The sequence below is a fragment of the Podarcis tiliguerta genome (assembly GCF_965153285.1).
Source record: "Podarcis tiliguerta genome assembly, chromosome: 5".
Lineage (NCBI taxonomy): Eukaryota > Metazoa > Chordata > Lepidosauria > Squamata > Lacertidae > Podarcis > Podarcis tiliguerta.
Genome location: NC_139538.1, coordinates 6592174 through 6610485, shown reverse-complemented (window position 1 = coordinate 6610485; position 18312 = coordinate 6592174). Strand labels below are relative to the sequence as shown.

General features: G+C 43.5%; 1 protein-coding gene across 11 annotated transcripts in view; it reads left to right on the top strand.

Annotated features, from left to right (window-relative positions):
- Positions 1 to 14961: 14961 nt before the first annotated feature.
- Positions 14962 to 18312, top strand: part of LOC310678313 (cytochrome P450 2J2-like) — a 159981-nt gene continuing 156630 nt past the window's right edge. For 6 of the 11 annotated variants that reach the window (XM_083442129.1, XM_083442126.1, XM_083442121.1 and 3 more), the window contains exon 1: positions 14962 to 15186. In XM_083442129.1, the coding sequence (XP_083298255.1) occupies positions 15019 to 15186 (168 nt within the window). In that variant the 5' untranslated portion in view covers positions 14962 to 15018. The remainder of the gene's footprint in view (positions 15187 to 18312) is intronic. The other 5 variants (XM_083442123.1, XM_083442124.1, XM_083442120.1 and 2 more) reach the window with 3 other exon arrangements.

Genomic DNA, 18312 nt, shown 5'->3' with positions numbered 1-18312 from the left:
AACTATGTGCAGTCACTCGCTCGAGTTCTTCTCTCCCTCAACAGGTGGACCCAGGCTCGCACCCCTTGTGTACTGATTGAATCGCTCCACCAGTTCGAGCCAGGTGATGAGGTGTGGGTGAAAGACTGGGCCAAAGAATCGCTACAACCGTGCTGGAAAGGCCCCTATACTGTTCTGCTCTCCACCCCTACCGCTGTAAAGGTTGCAGGCATCACCTCTTGGGTCTACCACACTCGAGTAAAGAAAGTTGTCTCTGACTGGACTGTATCACCTGTTCCTGACGCACCCCTTCGGTTGACCATCACTCGACGTCGACCAGACGACCGCCCTGCTAGTATCACTCCGGAAGCTGATACTTCTACGCACGGCTGAAGCAGCCATCAGGATTCCAGGATAAGAGACTGTTTTGGTGCCTTATGGGGGGAGGGCCTATTTCCGTTCCTTCCATTTCTGTACAGTGGGTATCTTTTCCTAACTTGATCCCTGGTCCTAGGTTTTTATTGCCAGGGTATTTGATAGCAAATTTCTCTATCTCCCAGCATACCCCTTCAGGGACCCTAGTACGTTCATCTCAACCCCCTGCTGTGTTTTGGGTGGGTTACGCCCGAGCCTGACCAAATGCAGGAGCCTTGGAGTCATTGGGGTTGGTGGCTGGGAATTGCAGTGGGAACCCTGTGCTCCTGGATGGCCATTTATTTCTGCTGGCATGAACGCCATAGAATTTGTGGGAAAAAGCGCCCTGCAATTATTCCCCTAGCTGTTCTATTGCTTTTTCTAGTAGGGGAGCCCACAGCTGCCGGAGTTCCCCCTTCTTTGGTATGGGGCCTCAATCTCACTAACCAGATGCGTGTTTGGGGAGCCCACAATCCCTATAATAGATGGTTGCAACTGGCAGAAATGGTGGCCCATGCTGCCAATAGAACTAATTGTCCGGTTTGCACCCTGGGCCCTTCGGATGCTGCAGGAGGGATGCCCCTATTGCCTTTGCCTTTGAATATGACTGCCATTGAACAAACAGTCAACGCAACTGATGAACAGCTGTGGCCTCGGTTGTGGAATGGCACCCTCCCCTTTCGAGTGCATAGAATTAAGGGATGGTTCTGTCTTAATCACACTTTAAAGGACTCCCTGACCTGAATCAAGGGTACTTACGTTACTGCCGCCCACTTTGTGGGACGGTCCGATTGTAACTGCACCTGCTCTCCCACAGATGCTGTGGGATGTAATGGTGTCTGCCGTAGTCTCAGTCTTCTTCAAAGCAGAACCCTTCGGCGAGTTAGTGATGTTGGTCACCTGGTTGTCCTTGCCAAAAGAGATATGTACTGGGTCTGTGGCTCGCGAGCCTACCACGAGCTCCCAGCGGGATGGTTTGGGGTCTGTTTTCCAGCCTATCTGCTTCCCCCCATGTGGATACCTTCCTCCCGGCCCCGGCGTGTCCGTAGGAATATAGACATTTCTGGGGTGGCAGGGGGAAGCACCCAAAGGTGGGGGAAGAACGAATGGCCCCCTGAGCGGATAATATCCCATTATGACCCTGCTTCTTGGAACCCTGATGAGTTGGTGGCTGGCGCTAGGGAGCCTATCTACAATCTGAATCGTATCATTCGCCTCCAAGCGGTGGTCGAAGTAGTAGCCAATGCAACGGCCACAGCCCTCCGTTTGGTTGCCACCCAGTTAACTGAGACCCGCACCGCTGTTCTTCAGCTGCGCCTGGGGATGGATTTTATTTTAGCCAAACAAGGTGGTTTTTGCGCAGCCCTCAACCTAACCGGCGGAGCCTGTTGTTTTAACATTTCGGATCATGGTGAGGCCATCCGTAATTTGGCAGCTAGCATAGAAAGGGTGGCACACGTTCCTGTACAAACCTGGGAGGGCTGGGACGTGTCCTGGTTGGACAGATTCCTACCACGTGGTTGGGTTCAGGGACTCTTTGCAATGTTAATAGGGCCCCTGCTAATTCTTTTCCTCCTCTGCTTGTGTATTCCCTGCTTATTGCAATGCTTGCAGAATATGGTACAACGTTTAATGAGAAAGATGATGAATCCTACGGTGATTGCCCTGATGAAGGAATATAAGCCAGTTCCCCAGGACGAACCTAAGTATTAGGTTGTCCAATAGAAGAGGAGGGATTGAAGGAAAGAGTGTACGTGACCAGGAGCATGCCTCCTGAGAAGGGAGGGGGAAGAGAGGGTGACTTGTCAGTAACTGGTGAAGCAAGACTGACTTGTCAGTAACTGGTGAAGCAAGACTGACTTGCCAGTAACGGGTGAAGCAAGAGTGACCGTTACTGGTGAGGCAAAATAGGGTTGTGCAAGGGGCTGTGCAAGTTGAGATAAACAAGGCTACTGCGCATGCTTAGAAATGCAAGGAAACCTCCCCACCCGATGCCCAAAGAAGGGAATAGAGTAAGTTACTACCTAATGCCCAAAAAGGGGTAAAAAGGTATGCTGGCATTGTGTGATTGGTGGAAATTTGGTGTCAAGGGGCCGGTTTGGGGATGATAAAAGCTGTACGCGTGCTTCGAAGGGCGCGCCAGTTTTTAGAAATGATTCTGCTGGCGTCCTCTGTGCAGATGCAAATAAAGCCTTTCTCTCTGAAGAAATAGATCCCTGGTGCACTTGTCTCTTTCAAGGCGGGGAGTGCGAGCGAATGGGCTCTGGCCCTGGATCCCCAGGTAAATAAGGCTTCACTGTCACTCGTGTGAATGAATCACAATAGGTTCAGAGTCCCCCAAGTGGATCAGCAGAAGTGTGTAGAAACCTTTTTGAAATTATGATTTAATCAATTGCCAGGAATTAAAAGAATAATATCAGCACCAATCATTCTGTGTAACTTCAAAGAGCAAGAAGGCATGGCAGGAAGCCTGAGGAGTAGGTGCAGAATGTTAATAAGAGATAAAGCACTGACTCCTTTCCCACCTGGATTTTCCCACTGGATATCTTTTTAAATTAAGTGTGGCTAGTCCTCATGCCATCATATGACACATTAGTTTGGGTGTATGAAAACCTGGCTTCAGCACATGTGGAGATTTGGTTGATTATGGCATCTCTAACAAGCACAAAAGACTGCTTCTCTTGGCAAGCTCTTCCAACATCTTTTGGGCACAGACTCATGTAGCAAAGGACTCCTCCAGAAAACGTTTTGATTATGCATTCATCAGGATTTGTGCTCATAATAATTTCAAGGTGGTTACATCCAAGTGCATTTTCAATACTATTTATGCCTGCAAAGATTTTGAGGTGGTCATACAGTTTCATTTCCATTCTATCACATCCTTTAACTTTCTACTGAAAACTACATATGCACAGACTTATTTTTGTCGCACTTTTGCAATAGATATAGTTTCCCCAGACAGCAATAATGCGGGAGTGTTCAGGAAACATTACAGAAGAACTAACAAAGCAGAATATTCTTGTCAAGAATATGGTGCAGAATTCATCCTCAATAAAAATCCCGCCTGGTGGAACCAGTAGAACTGGCAACTGGTTGACAGTACACATTCTATCCTTAAAAACGGTGTGGGAAAAATTGGCTGAATTGGGTTACTTTGCTGAAACTTTTCAACATACTGACTAAAACAAATAAATAAATAACCAAAATAAAAACAAAGAAAGGAAAAGAAAGAGAGAGAGATAAATGCCAAGCCCTCTCTCAAAGGTAGGTCTTAACTCTTGTCTCACAGAAGGGAGTGGACCCTCCCAGCTCTCACCTGGGTGCTTCCCTTTCTTCCCCCAGTCTCCCACCCTGGGAGATCTTTCCTTCTCTGCCTCTCACGCAGGGTCTTTCACTGGCCAGATATCAACTTCATTCTAAATGCTCATTCCAGTATGATATCCAATTGTATTCCGAGATAATATCCAGCTGTTCCTTGTTCTGCTAGGTGATATTTCCCCCCATCTTCAGCCCCAGACATTGCTATGAGTCAAGAATAGTCCTCTTCCAATCCAGGATGATGACTTTATCTCCCCCCCTCCCCCCAAAAATCCAACCTTTCCTCCATGTTTGAAAACAATAAATCCTTCATTTTTATTTAAACAGGAAACTCTCCACTGTAGTCATTTATGTAAAAAAAAAACATAGTTATTTACTTGTTGTATATTCATTATTTTACACCCGAGTTTATATCTAGCGATTCCATTTCCTGTAGGGAAATTTATCAAGAGAAAAAGAAAAGAACTTCCATTTCTACCACTTCCATTCTTTTCCCAATAGGGTCACCAGAAGATTGATAGGTTTTTCCTCTAAATTCCCTCCAAATTATACCCAGGATCCTTTCTGCATCATCTTGTAATTCTCTGCTTTAGAGAGACTAAGCAGCTCTTACATGCAAAGGCATGAACTTCAGTAAACATGGTTTGTTCTGAGATGGCAACTTTTCACATTGATTTCTGTAAGAAATTATTTCTCACTGATTTTTCGTAGGTATTTTATTTTCAAATGGTCACACCTGGAGGCAACAAAGACAGTTTGGTGTAGTTACTATGCGGAAGCTGGGGCTGGGGAAGAAAGGCATGGAGCACCAAATAGCAGAGGAGGCCCATCAGCTTGTGGAAGTTTTGCACGTTTGACGTTCAAAGGGTATGTGATGATGGTGCTGAGCTGGCGTATGAAGATATATTTGTGTACTACCTCTGCCCATTTTAGAAAGGAATGTGATATGTTTTTCTTGGTTCCTAATGGAGATCCCAGCAATTTCACTTGGCCACCATGTACTCCCACTCTCAGTATGAACAGGAGCAGATGAGCTAACGTTAGTATAACTTTATTTTGCAGGACAACCACTTGACCCCTCCATGGCCATCGCTAATTCAGTCTCCAACGTGATATGTCCTGTGGCTTTTGGGCACTGGCTTGCTCTTGAAGATGAACGGTTCCAGAAGCTGATGGAAGCCATGGATTTTGTCATAAAAAAATTAAGTAGCTTTTGGCATATTGTGAGTAGTTATTTTCATTTCTCCTAAGCCAAACAGGTCCCCCTGAATACCACAAATCAGGGCCTTAATGTTGGTTAAAGCAGAGTTCCGTGCCCAGCGGAAGGATGAGGAGTACGTGCTGCATACTCTTGGTTGCTTTATTTACAGTTCAAAGCAGTTATATTACAGAAAGACATCTTGCCTCTGCCGGAGCAGAAAAGCATCCTCTCTCCTCGACAGCTTGGAGAGAAACAACCCAGTGAAAAACAGGAAACCAGTGTACGTCACATCCAGTCTCCCTTTCCCGTGAGAAACTCCAACAGTACAGTACAGACTGTGGAATGTAAACACCTGTCTCGTGACAAGCCCTTTCGCTGCACAGTGAAGGAAAACAGAAACCAACATCCTCCCCCTTTCTGTGAACATCACTGGGCAGCGTGTTCGTACAATATCAGTACAAACCCAACTTCTGCACATAGGTACAGTGTTGATCCCTTGATACAATCTTGGATAATACATCAGCAGGAATTTTATTACCTGGCATATAGGACACCGTTACGAGTCCCTTCTGAATACATTCCCTAGCATGCTGCAATTTTAATTGCAAGTGCTTCGTGCTTTGCTTACAACCTTCAGACTTCAGCAAAGCCAAACATGCTTTGTTGTCCTGGTAAACCTGGATTGGACATTTGACAGGAATTTTCATATCTTTGCACAATTGTATCAACCATTCACAATCTTTAAGTGAATAAGACAGTGCATTCAGTTCAGCTTCACAAGTACTTAAGCTAACTGTTGTTTGCTTCTTGTATGACCAATCAAACAGACCCTGATTGTACATGTAGCAAACTCCAGACGTACTTTTCCTGTCTTCAGTGTCACTTCCAAAACTTGCATCTGCAAATATCTCAAGACCACCAGACTTCTGATTGTTAAATCTCAGTCTGTAATGCATAGTGCCTTTCAAATACCGCGCTATGCGTTTCAGAGCTTTCCAATCCTTGACACTAGGATTGTTGACTTGTCTGCTTAGCAAATTACAGCTAACAGCAATGTCTGGTCTTGAACATCTGGCAATGAAGTTTAGCTTGCCTAGCACACTTCTGTACAGTGTAGAGTCAGAAAATGCTTCTCCAGTGTCATCTACCTGATAACCTGTTGTCATCGGTGTGTCTACAGGGTTAGCATCCATCAGGTTTAGTTTGCTTAACACATCAGCAATTTTCCGTGACTGGTGTACTAGAATGTTACCATCTTGATCTCTTTCTATTTCCAGAGATAGGTAGTTGTTTACCTCACCAAGATCTTTCATGTCAAAGTGCTCTTTCAGTTGAGCTAGGGCGTTATTGTACATTGCGACATCTTTCCAAAAGAATAATAAATCATCAACATAAAACAAACAGTACAGTTTCTTTTGCCCCTCCTCTTTGACAAATACACATGGATCAGCTTTCCCTTGCTGAAAACCTAGAGAAAACAATACTTCAGTGAGTTTTGTGTGCCAACACCGTGCACTTTGTTTGAGACCATAAAGGGATTTCTTCAGAGCACAAACAAATCCCTGTTTTACCTGTACGCCATCAGGTGGAAGCATATAAAGTGATTCATCCAGAGATCCGTACAGAAAAGCTGTATTAATATCATGGTGACTAATGTGTAGATTTTCCTCTGCAGCTAGCTTGAGCATAAGCCTAATGCTTTCATACCTCACTGTGGGTGAGTAGGTCTCGTGATAGTCTTCACCTGGTACTTGTGCAAAACCTCTGGCTACCAATCTGGCTTTGTGTCTGACTATCTTGCCATTTTGATCAGTCTTCGCTTTGAAGACCCATTTGCTTCCAAGCAGTTTCATTCCTGGAACTACTGGAACTAGCTCCCATGTTTTGTTCCTTTCCAAGGAATCAAGCTCAGCCTTCATGGCATTTAACCATGGTTCAGCTTCCTTTGAATCCAAACCCTGGATTTCTTGGAAACTTGAAGGTTCAAATACCTTCTTGGAGCTTTTAACAGCTGTTACTGCTATCGTAGCAAATTCATCAGCAAATCTCTTTGGAGGTTTGCCTTTTGTGGCTCTCTGTGACCTACGAATTAGCCTTAAGTCTTCAACACTCTCCTCTTCCTTCTTAGGAGAAAAGCGACCTATTGTGAACAATGGTTCTTCCAATTCTTGATCAGAGCTTTCAGAGGGTCGCATAGAGGCTTTCGCACTCTTGAAATCCTCTGAATCACCCGATTCAGTTTCAGATTCAGACTCAGAACCTTCATCAGTGGGTGTGGGTTGTTGTGGTTGCTTCTGACTATCCTCAATCTCATCACTGTCATCAGGATAACATTGGAAAATTCCCACATTCTCCCCCCACTTTGCATTGTATTCAACACTTCTCGTGAGCTTAATTGTCTTAGAGTCAGTCATCATTATTCTGTAAGACCCTTTCTGATAACCTAGAAAGATACCATGCAATCCACGCTTGTCTAACTTTGAATTTTGTGGTGAATGAACCCACATGTCAGAACCAAAAATTTTCATGTGTTTGATGTATGGCTTCTTGCCAAACATCTTCTCATAGGGGGTACAACCAATCGCTGAAGATAACCTGCGATTGTAACTGTAAACAAAACACGAGAGAGATTCGGCCCAATAACTCTCTGGAAGATTGGCATCATGCAGCAAGGTTTTTAACCCTTGAAGCAATGTCTGATTTGCCCGTTCCGCAAGTCCATTCTGCCATGGCGAGCGAGGACTAGACAAATCGTGTTGAATTCCTTTCTCAGTCAGAAAAGCTTCAAACTGCTGAGAAGTGAATTCTCCCCCGCGATCACTGAAAAGAGTCTTTATCTTCTTACCATGCACATTTTCCAACCAAGCACAGAATTCCTTGAACCTAGGAAAAGCCTCTGATTTCTGCTTGAGATTGTACACAAAAATATATCTAGAAAATGCGTCAATGAGAACCATGAAGTACCTATTTCCACCCAAAGAGGGCGCTAGTGGTCCAACCAAATCAGCATGAATAATCTGGTATGGTTCCGTAGCTTGCCTACTAGACACCTTACCTTTCGCAGCCATTTTCACCTTGTTTGCTGCGCATGCTTTGCACTTCATGTGGTACCTGCAGGGTCTAATAGTCATACCTTCAACCAAGGCAGGCATTTTAGATACTGCCTCAAAATGCAAATGACCAAATTTTCGATGAAAATCATGAATACATCCTGCATGCAAACTTTTGTTAGAACCTGCAATGCAACAAGTGTCATCCTGCACAACATCATCATAATACAAAACAAACAAACGATCAACATATTCAGCATGCAATTCATAGTCATTTTTCTTTGTGATGATGCACTTCTTGTTCTTGAAGGAAACGTCAATGTTCCGCTCATTCAGTTGTCCAACGCTGAGCAGATTATGTTTGGCGTCTGGCACGTAAAGGACATTCTGTATCGATAAGTCCAAACTGTGAAGAACAACAGTTCCGTAGCCTTTACTGGGAATAGTGTGGTCATCCGCCTGGTGAATCGCACCTTCCTGCGGTGTAAAAGACACAAAAAGTCTCTTATCGTTGCACTTGTGGTGGGTCGCCGCCGAATCAACAACGAAGAAAGATCTAGACGTCTTCTGGACCTCTGCAACCTTTGGAGTGAAGCGTGAAACCATAGCCTTGTGCTGCGTTGTCCTAGACACCGGACCTTTGCCTTTGCCTCGGCCTTTTCCACGCGATGAGCTTTCGCTGCGCTGCTCTGTCTTGGCCCTGGGATATCTGCATTCCCTCTTCATATGGCCTAGACGTCCACACGAGTAGCATTTCACTGCCTTCAAAGCTTTGGCGCCATCTGGTGGTTCCACTGCACTATGGGATGACGTCTGTGAAGACTCCCCCTTGCCCATGCAGCTAGCACCCCGGCGATCTGCTTCATTTAACACCACGGCAGTAACAAAGTCCACTGTTAGCTGAGCTGTTGGCTGCACAGCAATCTGGGTTGCAACAGACTCCCAACCTGAACCCAAAGATTGTAGTATCATGAAAGAATACACAGCCTCTGGAAAGTTGAGTCCTCTCTGTTGCAGCTCATGTCTCAGATTTTGCATCTCCATCAGATGTAAACGCACATCTCCACCTTCAGCAAGAGCCATATTATGCAGCTTGTTAAAGTAAAACATAGTAGATCCAGCTTCTGTCCTTAAGTGAGCCTCTCTCAAAGAATCCCAAATTTCTCTGGCTGAGGTCTTATCACGCAATAGACAGAGCTCTTCTGGGGATACTATCAATGTAAGTGTTCCCCGTGCTTTGGAATCCTTAACTTTCCATGCATCTGTAACTGGAGCTGGGGGGGTTTCTGTAATGACCTCAAACAAACCCTCTTTCCGCAGAATTGCCTCTGCATACAAAACCCAGTCGGCATAATTTTTCTTGTTGAGCTTAGGAATCCCACAAGCATCCTGAAGGGCCATCATGACTCTGGCATTAGCCTTCAGCGTCATATATGCTGCTTTAAATCTTGCTGCGTCACTGCTGCACCTGCTTTATTCCAAAAGCGCACTTAAAAGTTACTTTCGATTTCCCCAGCATAGTAACTTGAGCCTGGGAGCCATTTTCCTATTCCCGGCAAAACGGCTTTAAAAGTTCAAAGTCCAGCCATATAGCCATTAACTAGAAGCTGGCAGGCTGCCCGGAGCAGTAGCAACATACCTCATCAATCATGTTTATGCGCAGAGCAGATTCCAATCCGATCCGTCCCTCTGCATTCCGATCCTTTGCCGGCACTCCGATTCGACTTCTGGAGCCCATAACCACGTGTTGGTTAAAGCAGAGTTCCGTGCCCAGCGGAAGGATGAGGAGTACGTGCTGCATACTCTTGGTTGCTTTATTTACAGTTCAAAGCAGTTATATTACAGAAAGACATCTTGCCTCTGCCGGAGCAGAAAAGCATCCTCTCTCCTCGACAGCTTGGAGAGAAACAACCCAGTGAAAAACAGGAAACCAGTGTACGTCACATCCAGTCTCCCTTTCCCGTGAGAAACTCCAACAGTACAGTACAGACTGTGGAATGTAAACACCTGTCTCGTGACAAGCCCTTTCGCTGCACAGTGAAGGAAAACAGAAACCAACACTTAATACCACAAATCAATATTTTGGAATCCATTAAGATAGAGGATAGAGGATAGAGGGTTGAAGAAGTGACTTCAGGTTTAAATTGATCTGATATAAGGGCCACTTACTATCTCACCACCTGCTCAATTTCTTATGATTATCAGTGAGATAAAATAAAATAAAAAGCATGAGTAAGAAGACTTTGTCCACCACAGAAGACTCTTTGGAGGAACGATGGGATAAAAATGGAACAATGACCTTCAGAACAGGTCATCTAGAGCCCACCAAAGGGGACAGAGGTGAGCAAAATAATCTTTTCACTAAGGGAATTACATACTTTTGTTGCCATCATGGAAAACTAATTGTGTCTACTCTCTACTGACTATGCAGTGGCAATGATGATGGTGCCTATAGTGAGGCCCCTGCAGCCAAAACCTTGGCTGGAATTTTTTTAATGAAAGAGAGACTTGAAACTTAAGCACTGTCCCTACTGCTAAGGAAAGCAGCTCCCTCCTGTATTGAAGCCTTATTTACCTGGGGATCCAGGGCCAGAGCCCATTCGCTCGCACTCCCCGCCTTGAAAGAGACAAGTGCACCAGGGATCTATTTCTTCAGAGAGAAAGGCTTTATTTGCATCCGCACAGAGGACGCCAGCAGAATCATTTCTAAAAACTGGCGCGCCCTTCGAAGCACGCGTACAGCTTTTATCATCCCCAAACCGGCCCCTTGACACCAAATTTCCACCAATCACACAGTGCCAGCATACCTTTTACCCCTTTTTGGGCATTGGGTAGTAACTTACTCTATTCCCTTCTTTGGGCATCGGGTGGGGAGGTTTCCTTGCATTTCTAAGCATGCGCAGTAGCCTTGTTTATCTCAACTTGCACAGCCCCTTGCACAACCCTATTTTGCCTCACCAGTAACGGTCACTCTTGCTTCACCCGTTACTGGCAAGTCAGTCTTGCTTCACCAGTTACTGACAAGTCAGTCTTGCTTCACCAGTTACTGACAAGTCACCCTCTCTTCCCCCTCCCTTCTCAGGAGGCATGCTCCTGGTCACGTACACTCTTTCCTTCAGTATGACCCAACTAAACTCTTTTTCCAAACTTAAGTTCAGTTCTCCACATTTCTACATCCCTTCCGGATCTTTTTTAAAAAAGTACTCATGAAACTTCATCAGCATTTTAGTGCTAATTTCTCTTAATGCACACACGTGTGCAATTTTGCCTGAAGCAAGGCCTGTGTGCTATTTTCCCTATTGTATGCATTTTAAGCCACACATGACCATATCACATGACCATATCACTTGACTGGGAAACTACAGACAACTTTATACAGTGGTACCCCGCAAGACGAATGCCTCGCAAGACGGAAAACCCGCTAGACGAAAGGTTTTTCCGTTTTTCGATGCGCTTCGCAGGACGAATTTCCCTATGGGCTTGCTTCGCAAGACGAAAATGTCTTGCAAGTCTTGAGAAATTTTTTCGCTCCCCGCCCCCTTTTTCTAAGCCGCTAAACCGCTAATAGCCTTTTAGCAGCTAATCCGCTAATCCCTTAAGCCTTTAATAGCCGCTAATAGCCGCTAAACGGCCAATAGCGCTAATCCGCTAAGCCGCTAATAGGGTTGCTTCGCAAGACGAAAAAACCACTAGACGTAGAGACTCGCAGAACGAATTAATTTCGTCTTGCGAGGCACCACTGTATCAGTGTTCTAGGCACATTTGAAACAAGGAATTTCATTAGTGTGAGCAGTTTCTGACTTCTGGGCACAGTTCTAAGCCTAAAATTTTGAATTAAAACTGCAGAGTGGAAGGAAAGGAGGAACCTTTTCTGCCTCCTCACTTCCAGCCACTCTTTGAAGACTGGAGAAGAGACTGTCTTAAGAATATTAGGAGGTCAGGTAGGGCAAGCATGGCTTTGTTTTTTACAGTATTCAGATGAGGACTAGGCCATGTGAAAAATGAATATAAGATTTTAGCTGCAGCTCATTCATTTTCAGCTTTGTATTCTTGTCAATAAAAAGGCACACCTAAACATTCCGTTGCTCCACCCATAATCTAGGTTTAAGGTGCCATTTAGCTCAGAGCTTTCATATCTCAGTTTCTAACACTGCTTTATATCAGTCCAGCTTTAATTTTCTAGCTCCTTATGTAATCAGAAAATGTAAGTAATTGATCTTTAATGAGAAAACAAGGAAGGAGAAAAAACATCCTTCTTCAAGGTTTAGTTTTTTTGCGATGAAAGATCAGAATTACTTGACTGGCAAACTGGAAGAGTTAAAAAATACAATTAAATTTTTTAAAAAAATGAAGAAGTGTACATTTAAACGATGGCTGTCTTTCAATTTGTGTATGAGGCAAATTTGCTTTTAAATGTGAACTTATTTGAATTCCCCCCACCCCCACCTACCATAAAAGGCCACTAACGTGTTCCAGGAGGGGTCCTGTGATTGTGCCCAGTTTTGGAATGATGCCTGGGAGCTGGAAAAATATTTTGAGAGATAGTTTTCTTTCACATTTTCAGCTACAGATAATTCATAGAACCCAATCATTGTGAGATTCCAGAAAAGCGATAGACACCTTCCTTCTTCTTAGTGAGAGACTCATATGCTAGCCCTGAAGAATAATGCAGATCATGTTTTTTAAGTGCTAATCCAAAGCACAAACGGTGTGACCAAGCTTCCTCATGGTAATGGCAGCATTTCTGCTATCTTTCCTTTAGCTTTGTGAAATCCTCCCATGGCTCATGAAACATCTCCCAGGGCCCCACAAGAAGGCCTTGTCCTGCATGGAGATGGTGCTTTCATTTGCAAAGGAGGAGATAGAGAAGCATAAGCAGTGGCGTAGCGTGGGGGGTGCAGGGGGGGCCAGCCGCACCAGGCGCAACATCTGGGGGTTAGGGGCGCAAATCCACGGGTTAGGGGGTGCAAATTACTTTCCATGCCCCGGGTGCTGACAACCCACGCTATGCCACTGAGCATAAGGAGAATCAGTCTCTGCATGATCCACAGGATCTCATTGATTTCTATCTCCTTCAGATGGAGAAAGTAAGTATCAGCTTTGAAGCTGAATGCTGCTCATCCAAGGAATCATTACATTCCCTGTTATAAGTGAATACTAATCTCTTGCCTGGAAACCAGCACCTTTTTTCCTGAATCTCAGTTGAAAATGGCATTGAGTTCCCCCCAAATATTTCTCATAGTCAATTTAGTTGCTAAAGTGGGTTGACATCTATCCATTAGCATCTATAGAAATGGCTAGGAAATGTGAGCTTAAAGGATTGGAAACTTAAGTGTGTTAAGGGGTCTTGCTCTGAAGCATTCCTTCTGTACATAAATTATTTTGAATTGATGTTCATCTGACATTCAAATGTGGACTGAGAAAACAGAAAATCCTAAACAAAATGCTCTTAAACTAGAGTATGACTTCAAATCCCCATCTCATCCATCTTCACATACTTGACAGGCCAAAATATATTTTCATCCTTCCCTCTTTGAACAATGCTTATCATGATGACAAATGAATGGTTAAATATGTTTAGTGTTAAGTACTATATTTCACCATAATTGTCACATTTTTATGATAATTATTCTTTTCAAAAAAAGGGGGGGGGGGGTGCGACGATTATTGGTGAAAAACCAAAGCATGACCCTTAATCGAGGCAACAGTGTTTATGAAGAAACATAATTATGTTTATATTGCTTATTACTTGTTACTAACAGTTTTTGGTGTGATTAGGATGCACAGAATGTGTGTGAACAGGTACAGTAAGGATCATAGGTAGTCTGAATTGGGGCAAGGCATTGTCATGCACACTTACAATGCCCTGTGACCATTATGTGGTGAATGCTTTGGGAATGATTTGAAAAAAGGACCTCGTCTATTATATGGTGGTGACCATTAGGCAGTGAAATATGCAGCACACATTTTGAATATCTGCTGGCAGAGTTTCTGTTGGATCCCTCTCTTCATGCCAGTATCTAGCACCAGCAGCTACCGCTGTAAATACAGGAAAGTGTGTGTGGGTTTCTTATCATAACCAGCTATGAAGCAGAGGGCCGGTCCACCCACAAGGCAGGCTGTGACAGCTGCCTTGGGCAGTGGAATGTCAACAGGAGGCATCTCTGGGGGTGTGCTGAAGAATTAGACGAGCAACCATAGACTCCTTTCCTCATGACTATGAGAAAACATTTAAAGGGCTGTCCAGAACAAAGGTTCTCTATTATTGTTGCACTCAACAGAAAATAGGTTACCTAGGAGCGAAGAACTAGGGGCTGAGGTCCCTTCAGTGCCTCTATAAAATATGTGAAGGGGCCTGGCTCCACCAAAGTTCATGGCAATTGCCATTCTAATGGTGGACATGAGCCACATTATGTGATTGATTATGTGAGGTGGGGCTCACTTGCCCCCTTCCTCATATTTTATTCAAGTTGGCACCTCTGATGGATTGCAACTAGCAAGTTCTCTGTGGCAGTAGCAATTGTACTGCACTGTGGTTCGATTCAACTGCAGGTAGAAGTTTGTTGGCTTTTGCAATTGTAATGCATTTACTATCCTGGCCCTCATTGCTGGATTAATAAGAGCTTGAACTCAGAGTTCTTTCTGAAGGCTACATCAGATTGGTACCTTCCCAAGGTACAGGTTACAAGGAGTAGCAATTCCATAAGAGGGAAAGATATCCATATTAAATACCAGATGACTCTCGAGGTACTGGAAGTAGATCACAGTCTCTTGGGAGTTCAATGTGCCTGATATAAAGCACACTTCATCACATCTGTGTGACACATATTAAAATGATTATAGCATTTGATAGTACTAGTGTTTGATTGTATCACATTACAAGGCTGCTTACAAATGGTGTTGCACCCATTGTTGCTTATTTGTTTTTAATCACTGAGCATATAAAAACAGAGAACACTGCTGATGTCTTCAACGAAAGCAAAAACTCCTTAGAGAGAGTTGAACCTGACCGGGCAACCTAGAAAAATTTAAGGAGAAAGAGACAGCAAGAGAAGGATGGAGGTATGGGCACTTTTGATTGCTCTGCTGGTGGCTCTTCTGATTCTGCACTACCTGAAACAGCTCTGGTCATGCAGGCATTATCCTCCAGGACTTCTCCAGCTTCCTCTCATTGGAGCCACATGGTTGTTTGGATTCAAGATGCATGAAAATACTCTCATTCAGGTACTTATTGCTTAGTAATAACTCAGTCTGATGCCAGCAATTGTTTTATCTATTTCCCCCAACAATTGTGATATTTCAGCTTCAACGATGGCATGGGTTAAATTGGTAAATGCCATAAGCCTCTGTTGTCAGAAGCTGTAAGCAACACAAATAATATTAATAATGTAAATAGTATTATTATTAATATTGCAAAGCACAAAACCATATAAAAGTTGAAAATACGCATTAAAAACTACATATCAAAAATATTTATTGTATACTGTTAAACTGAGGAAGAAGGAGAGAACACCCTCAAAGGAAGAATGCTTTATGAAAATCTTGGAATATGCAGAGATGGCAGAAAATTGGTAAAAGATACGAATTTAGAATCTTTTAAAGAAGATTAGAAAACCTTTCCAGTCTATATAAAAAGTTATTTCCCATATGGAAAGACCACAGCGGGGTTTAAACTGTAAGAAAACAGCAGAATATATTAAGAAACATGTTAGAGAGGATCAAATTAGATAAGATGGAACTTTAAATTGCAATAGTATGTAATTCGAGTTATAAACATTGATATTGGGTGAGTGGGAAATCACTTGTTTTGTTGAATTGGAATATAGTGGTACCTCGGGTTAAGTACTTAATTTGTTCCGGAGGTCCGTTCTTTCTTTTTTTAAAAAAATAATTTTTATTAAACTTCCAGTTAACAAACCAATCATATCACATTAATTCCAAATTATACCAATACATAATAAACTCCAAATATTTAGCCGAATTTTAATTTTTTTTGGGGGGGTACCCATGCTTTGAGTTCAGAAAGGGTCCAATCATCTCATATTTCTGCTGCTTTGATGTTCACAAGTCCCATCTTTCCATCTCTTTGTTGTTATCCTTTACAAATCCCGTCTTCCAATCTTCTTCTTAATAACCTCTGAGTTATCTCCACAAGTGAGTTGAAGCAAACATTATTATAGTCCTGTGTGGATTTTCACGCTGATCCAAAAGTCCTATTCAAACGGCAGGCGCCATTTCAGCAGTTCCCATAAAATACACTCTAAGCGTCTGCTCATGAACTTTCCCAGACCAGTTTCTCCATAAATCAGCCTTTCCAGGGGAGTTCTTGCCAAATCAAACGTAGAATTCAGATATGATAACAGAAGAAGAAGAAGAGTTTGGATTTGATATCCCGCCTTTCACTCCCTTTAAGGAGTCTCAAAGCAGCTAACATTCTCCTTTCCGTTCCTCCCCCACAACAAACACTCTGTGAGGTGAGTGGGGCTGAGAGACTGTGACTGGCCCAAGGTCACCCAGCAGCTGCATGTGGAGGAGCGGAGACGCGAACCCGGTTACCCAGATTACGTGACTACCGCTCTTAACCACTACACCACACTGGCTCTGAACAGAACATTGGCTCCCTCCCCCTTTGACTGTAAATCTTGCAACAAAGTCAGTCTCATAATGGCGGTTCTCAATTAGAACTGCGTCATCCAAAAGCCTTTTGTTACCTTTCCAGATCTTCCGCAAAACAGAGCCTTTAGTTGATAATTTTATTTCCACACAGTTTATTTTCCCATCTCACTTGCTATCAGTCATGTGGCGGTTCTTCTTGGGGAGGGGTTGTTAGGTAAATCATATTGAAAAAGTGAAAAGTTTTCCCCCCGTTTCCGATCCGTTTCAACATACCGACATAGTTGTGATTCTTTGATGTAGTCTTCTGTTCAGTACAACCCGTCACTGAGCTTCTCAGTGGTCGATTTAATTAGCAATCAGTACACCCTTTCCTTCGCTCGAAACATGTGCATTTACTCTTCTCCAATTATTTATCTTGAGCAATGCAACCAGGATCACAATCAGAAGTAGCATCCAGTAGATCCAAAAACTCACTCGAGGGCTTTCCGTCCAGTGCCCCCACCCCCTCCTTCTTTCGAACTCGGGGGTGATTTATTGGCAACTGCGGACGAGGCAGCATTTTCCTATCCCCTGGGAAAACTCGGGAGGCTAATTTACTCCCATCATTAGCCTCTTAACCTGTCCGTTCTTACCCTGAAACTGTTCTTAACCTGAAGCACCACTTTAGCTAATGGGGCCTACTGCTGCTGCCACGCCACCACAGCACGATTTCTGTTCTCATCCTGAAGCAAAGTTCTTAACCCGAGGTACTATTTCTAGGTTAGCAGAGTCTGTAACCTGAAGCGTATGTAACCTGAAGTGTGTGTAACCCGAGGTACCACTGTATAATTGTTGAGTAACAAATGTAACTTTCTATATGGAAAATTTATATATTCCAATTGTTTTGTTAATTGGAACATTATTATTATTATTATTATTATTATTATTATTATTATTAACCACCCAATAATACGCCCCCACAGAAAAAAATCAGATTTTAAAAGGGCATAGGATGTCAATGAAATCAACCAAAGGCCTAGATAAAAAGGAAGGTTTGGCCAGGTGAACTTCCCTGGCGAGAGAATTCCACAGACGGGGAGTCACTGCAGAGCAGGCCCATTCTTGTGTTGCCACCCTCTGGACCTCTTATGGAGGAGGAACACAAGGAAGGGCCTCAGAAGATGATTTCAGGGTCTGGGTAAGATCATATCGAAAGAGGCGGTCCTTGAAGTATTGTGGTCCTGAGCCATTTAAGGCTTTCTAGGTCAAAACCAGCACTTTGAATTGGGTCCAGAAACTAATTGGTAGCTGCTGCAGCCGGACCAGGAGCGATGTAATATCCTCTTGTTCCAGTGAGCAACCTGGCCACTGAATTCTGCACTAGCTGAAGTTTCCGAACTGTCTTCAGAGGCAGCCCTATGTATAACACATTGCAAGAAATCTTACCTTGAGGTTACCAAGGTTAAGAAATGTAACTTTCTATATGAAAAAAGAATAAAATACTATTAGGAAAAAAAGACAGACCACAGCATTCATTCACAGCAGCCTCTCAACAGGTACTAACCTCCATGCCCTATTCAATCCTTTTCACTCAAACCAGAAGCACTTATAAAAAACAAATTATAAACTAAAATACCAAAATCTTCTTAAAGGATCTCTGCGGTAAACTAGGGTTGCCATTTTTAGGAAATTGTTGAGCTTTTTTCATTGGGTTGCCATACATGTGGGTGTTCCCTGACATTTTGCCGATTCCTG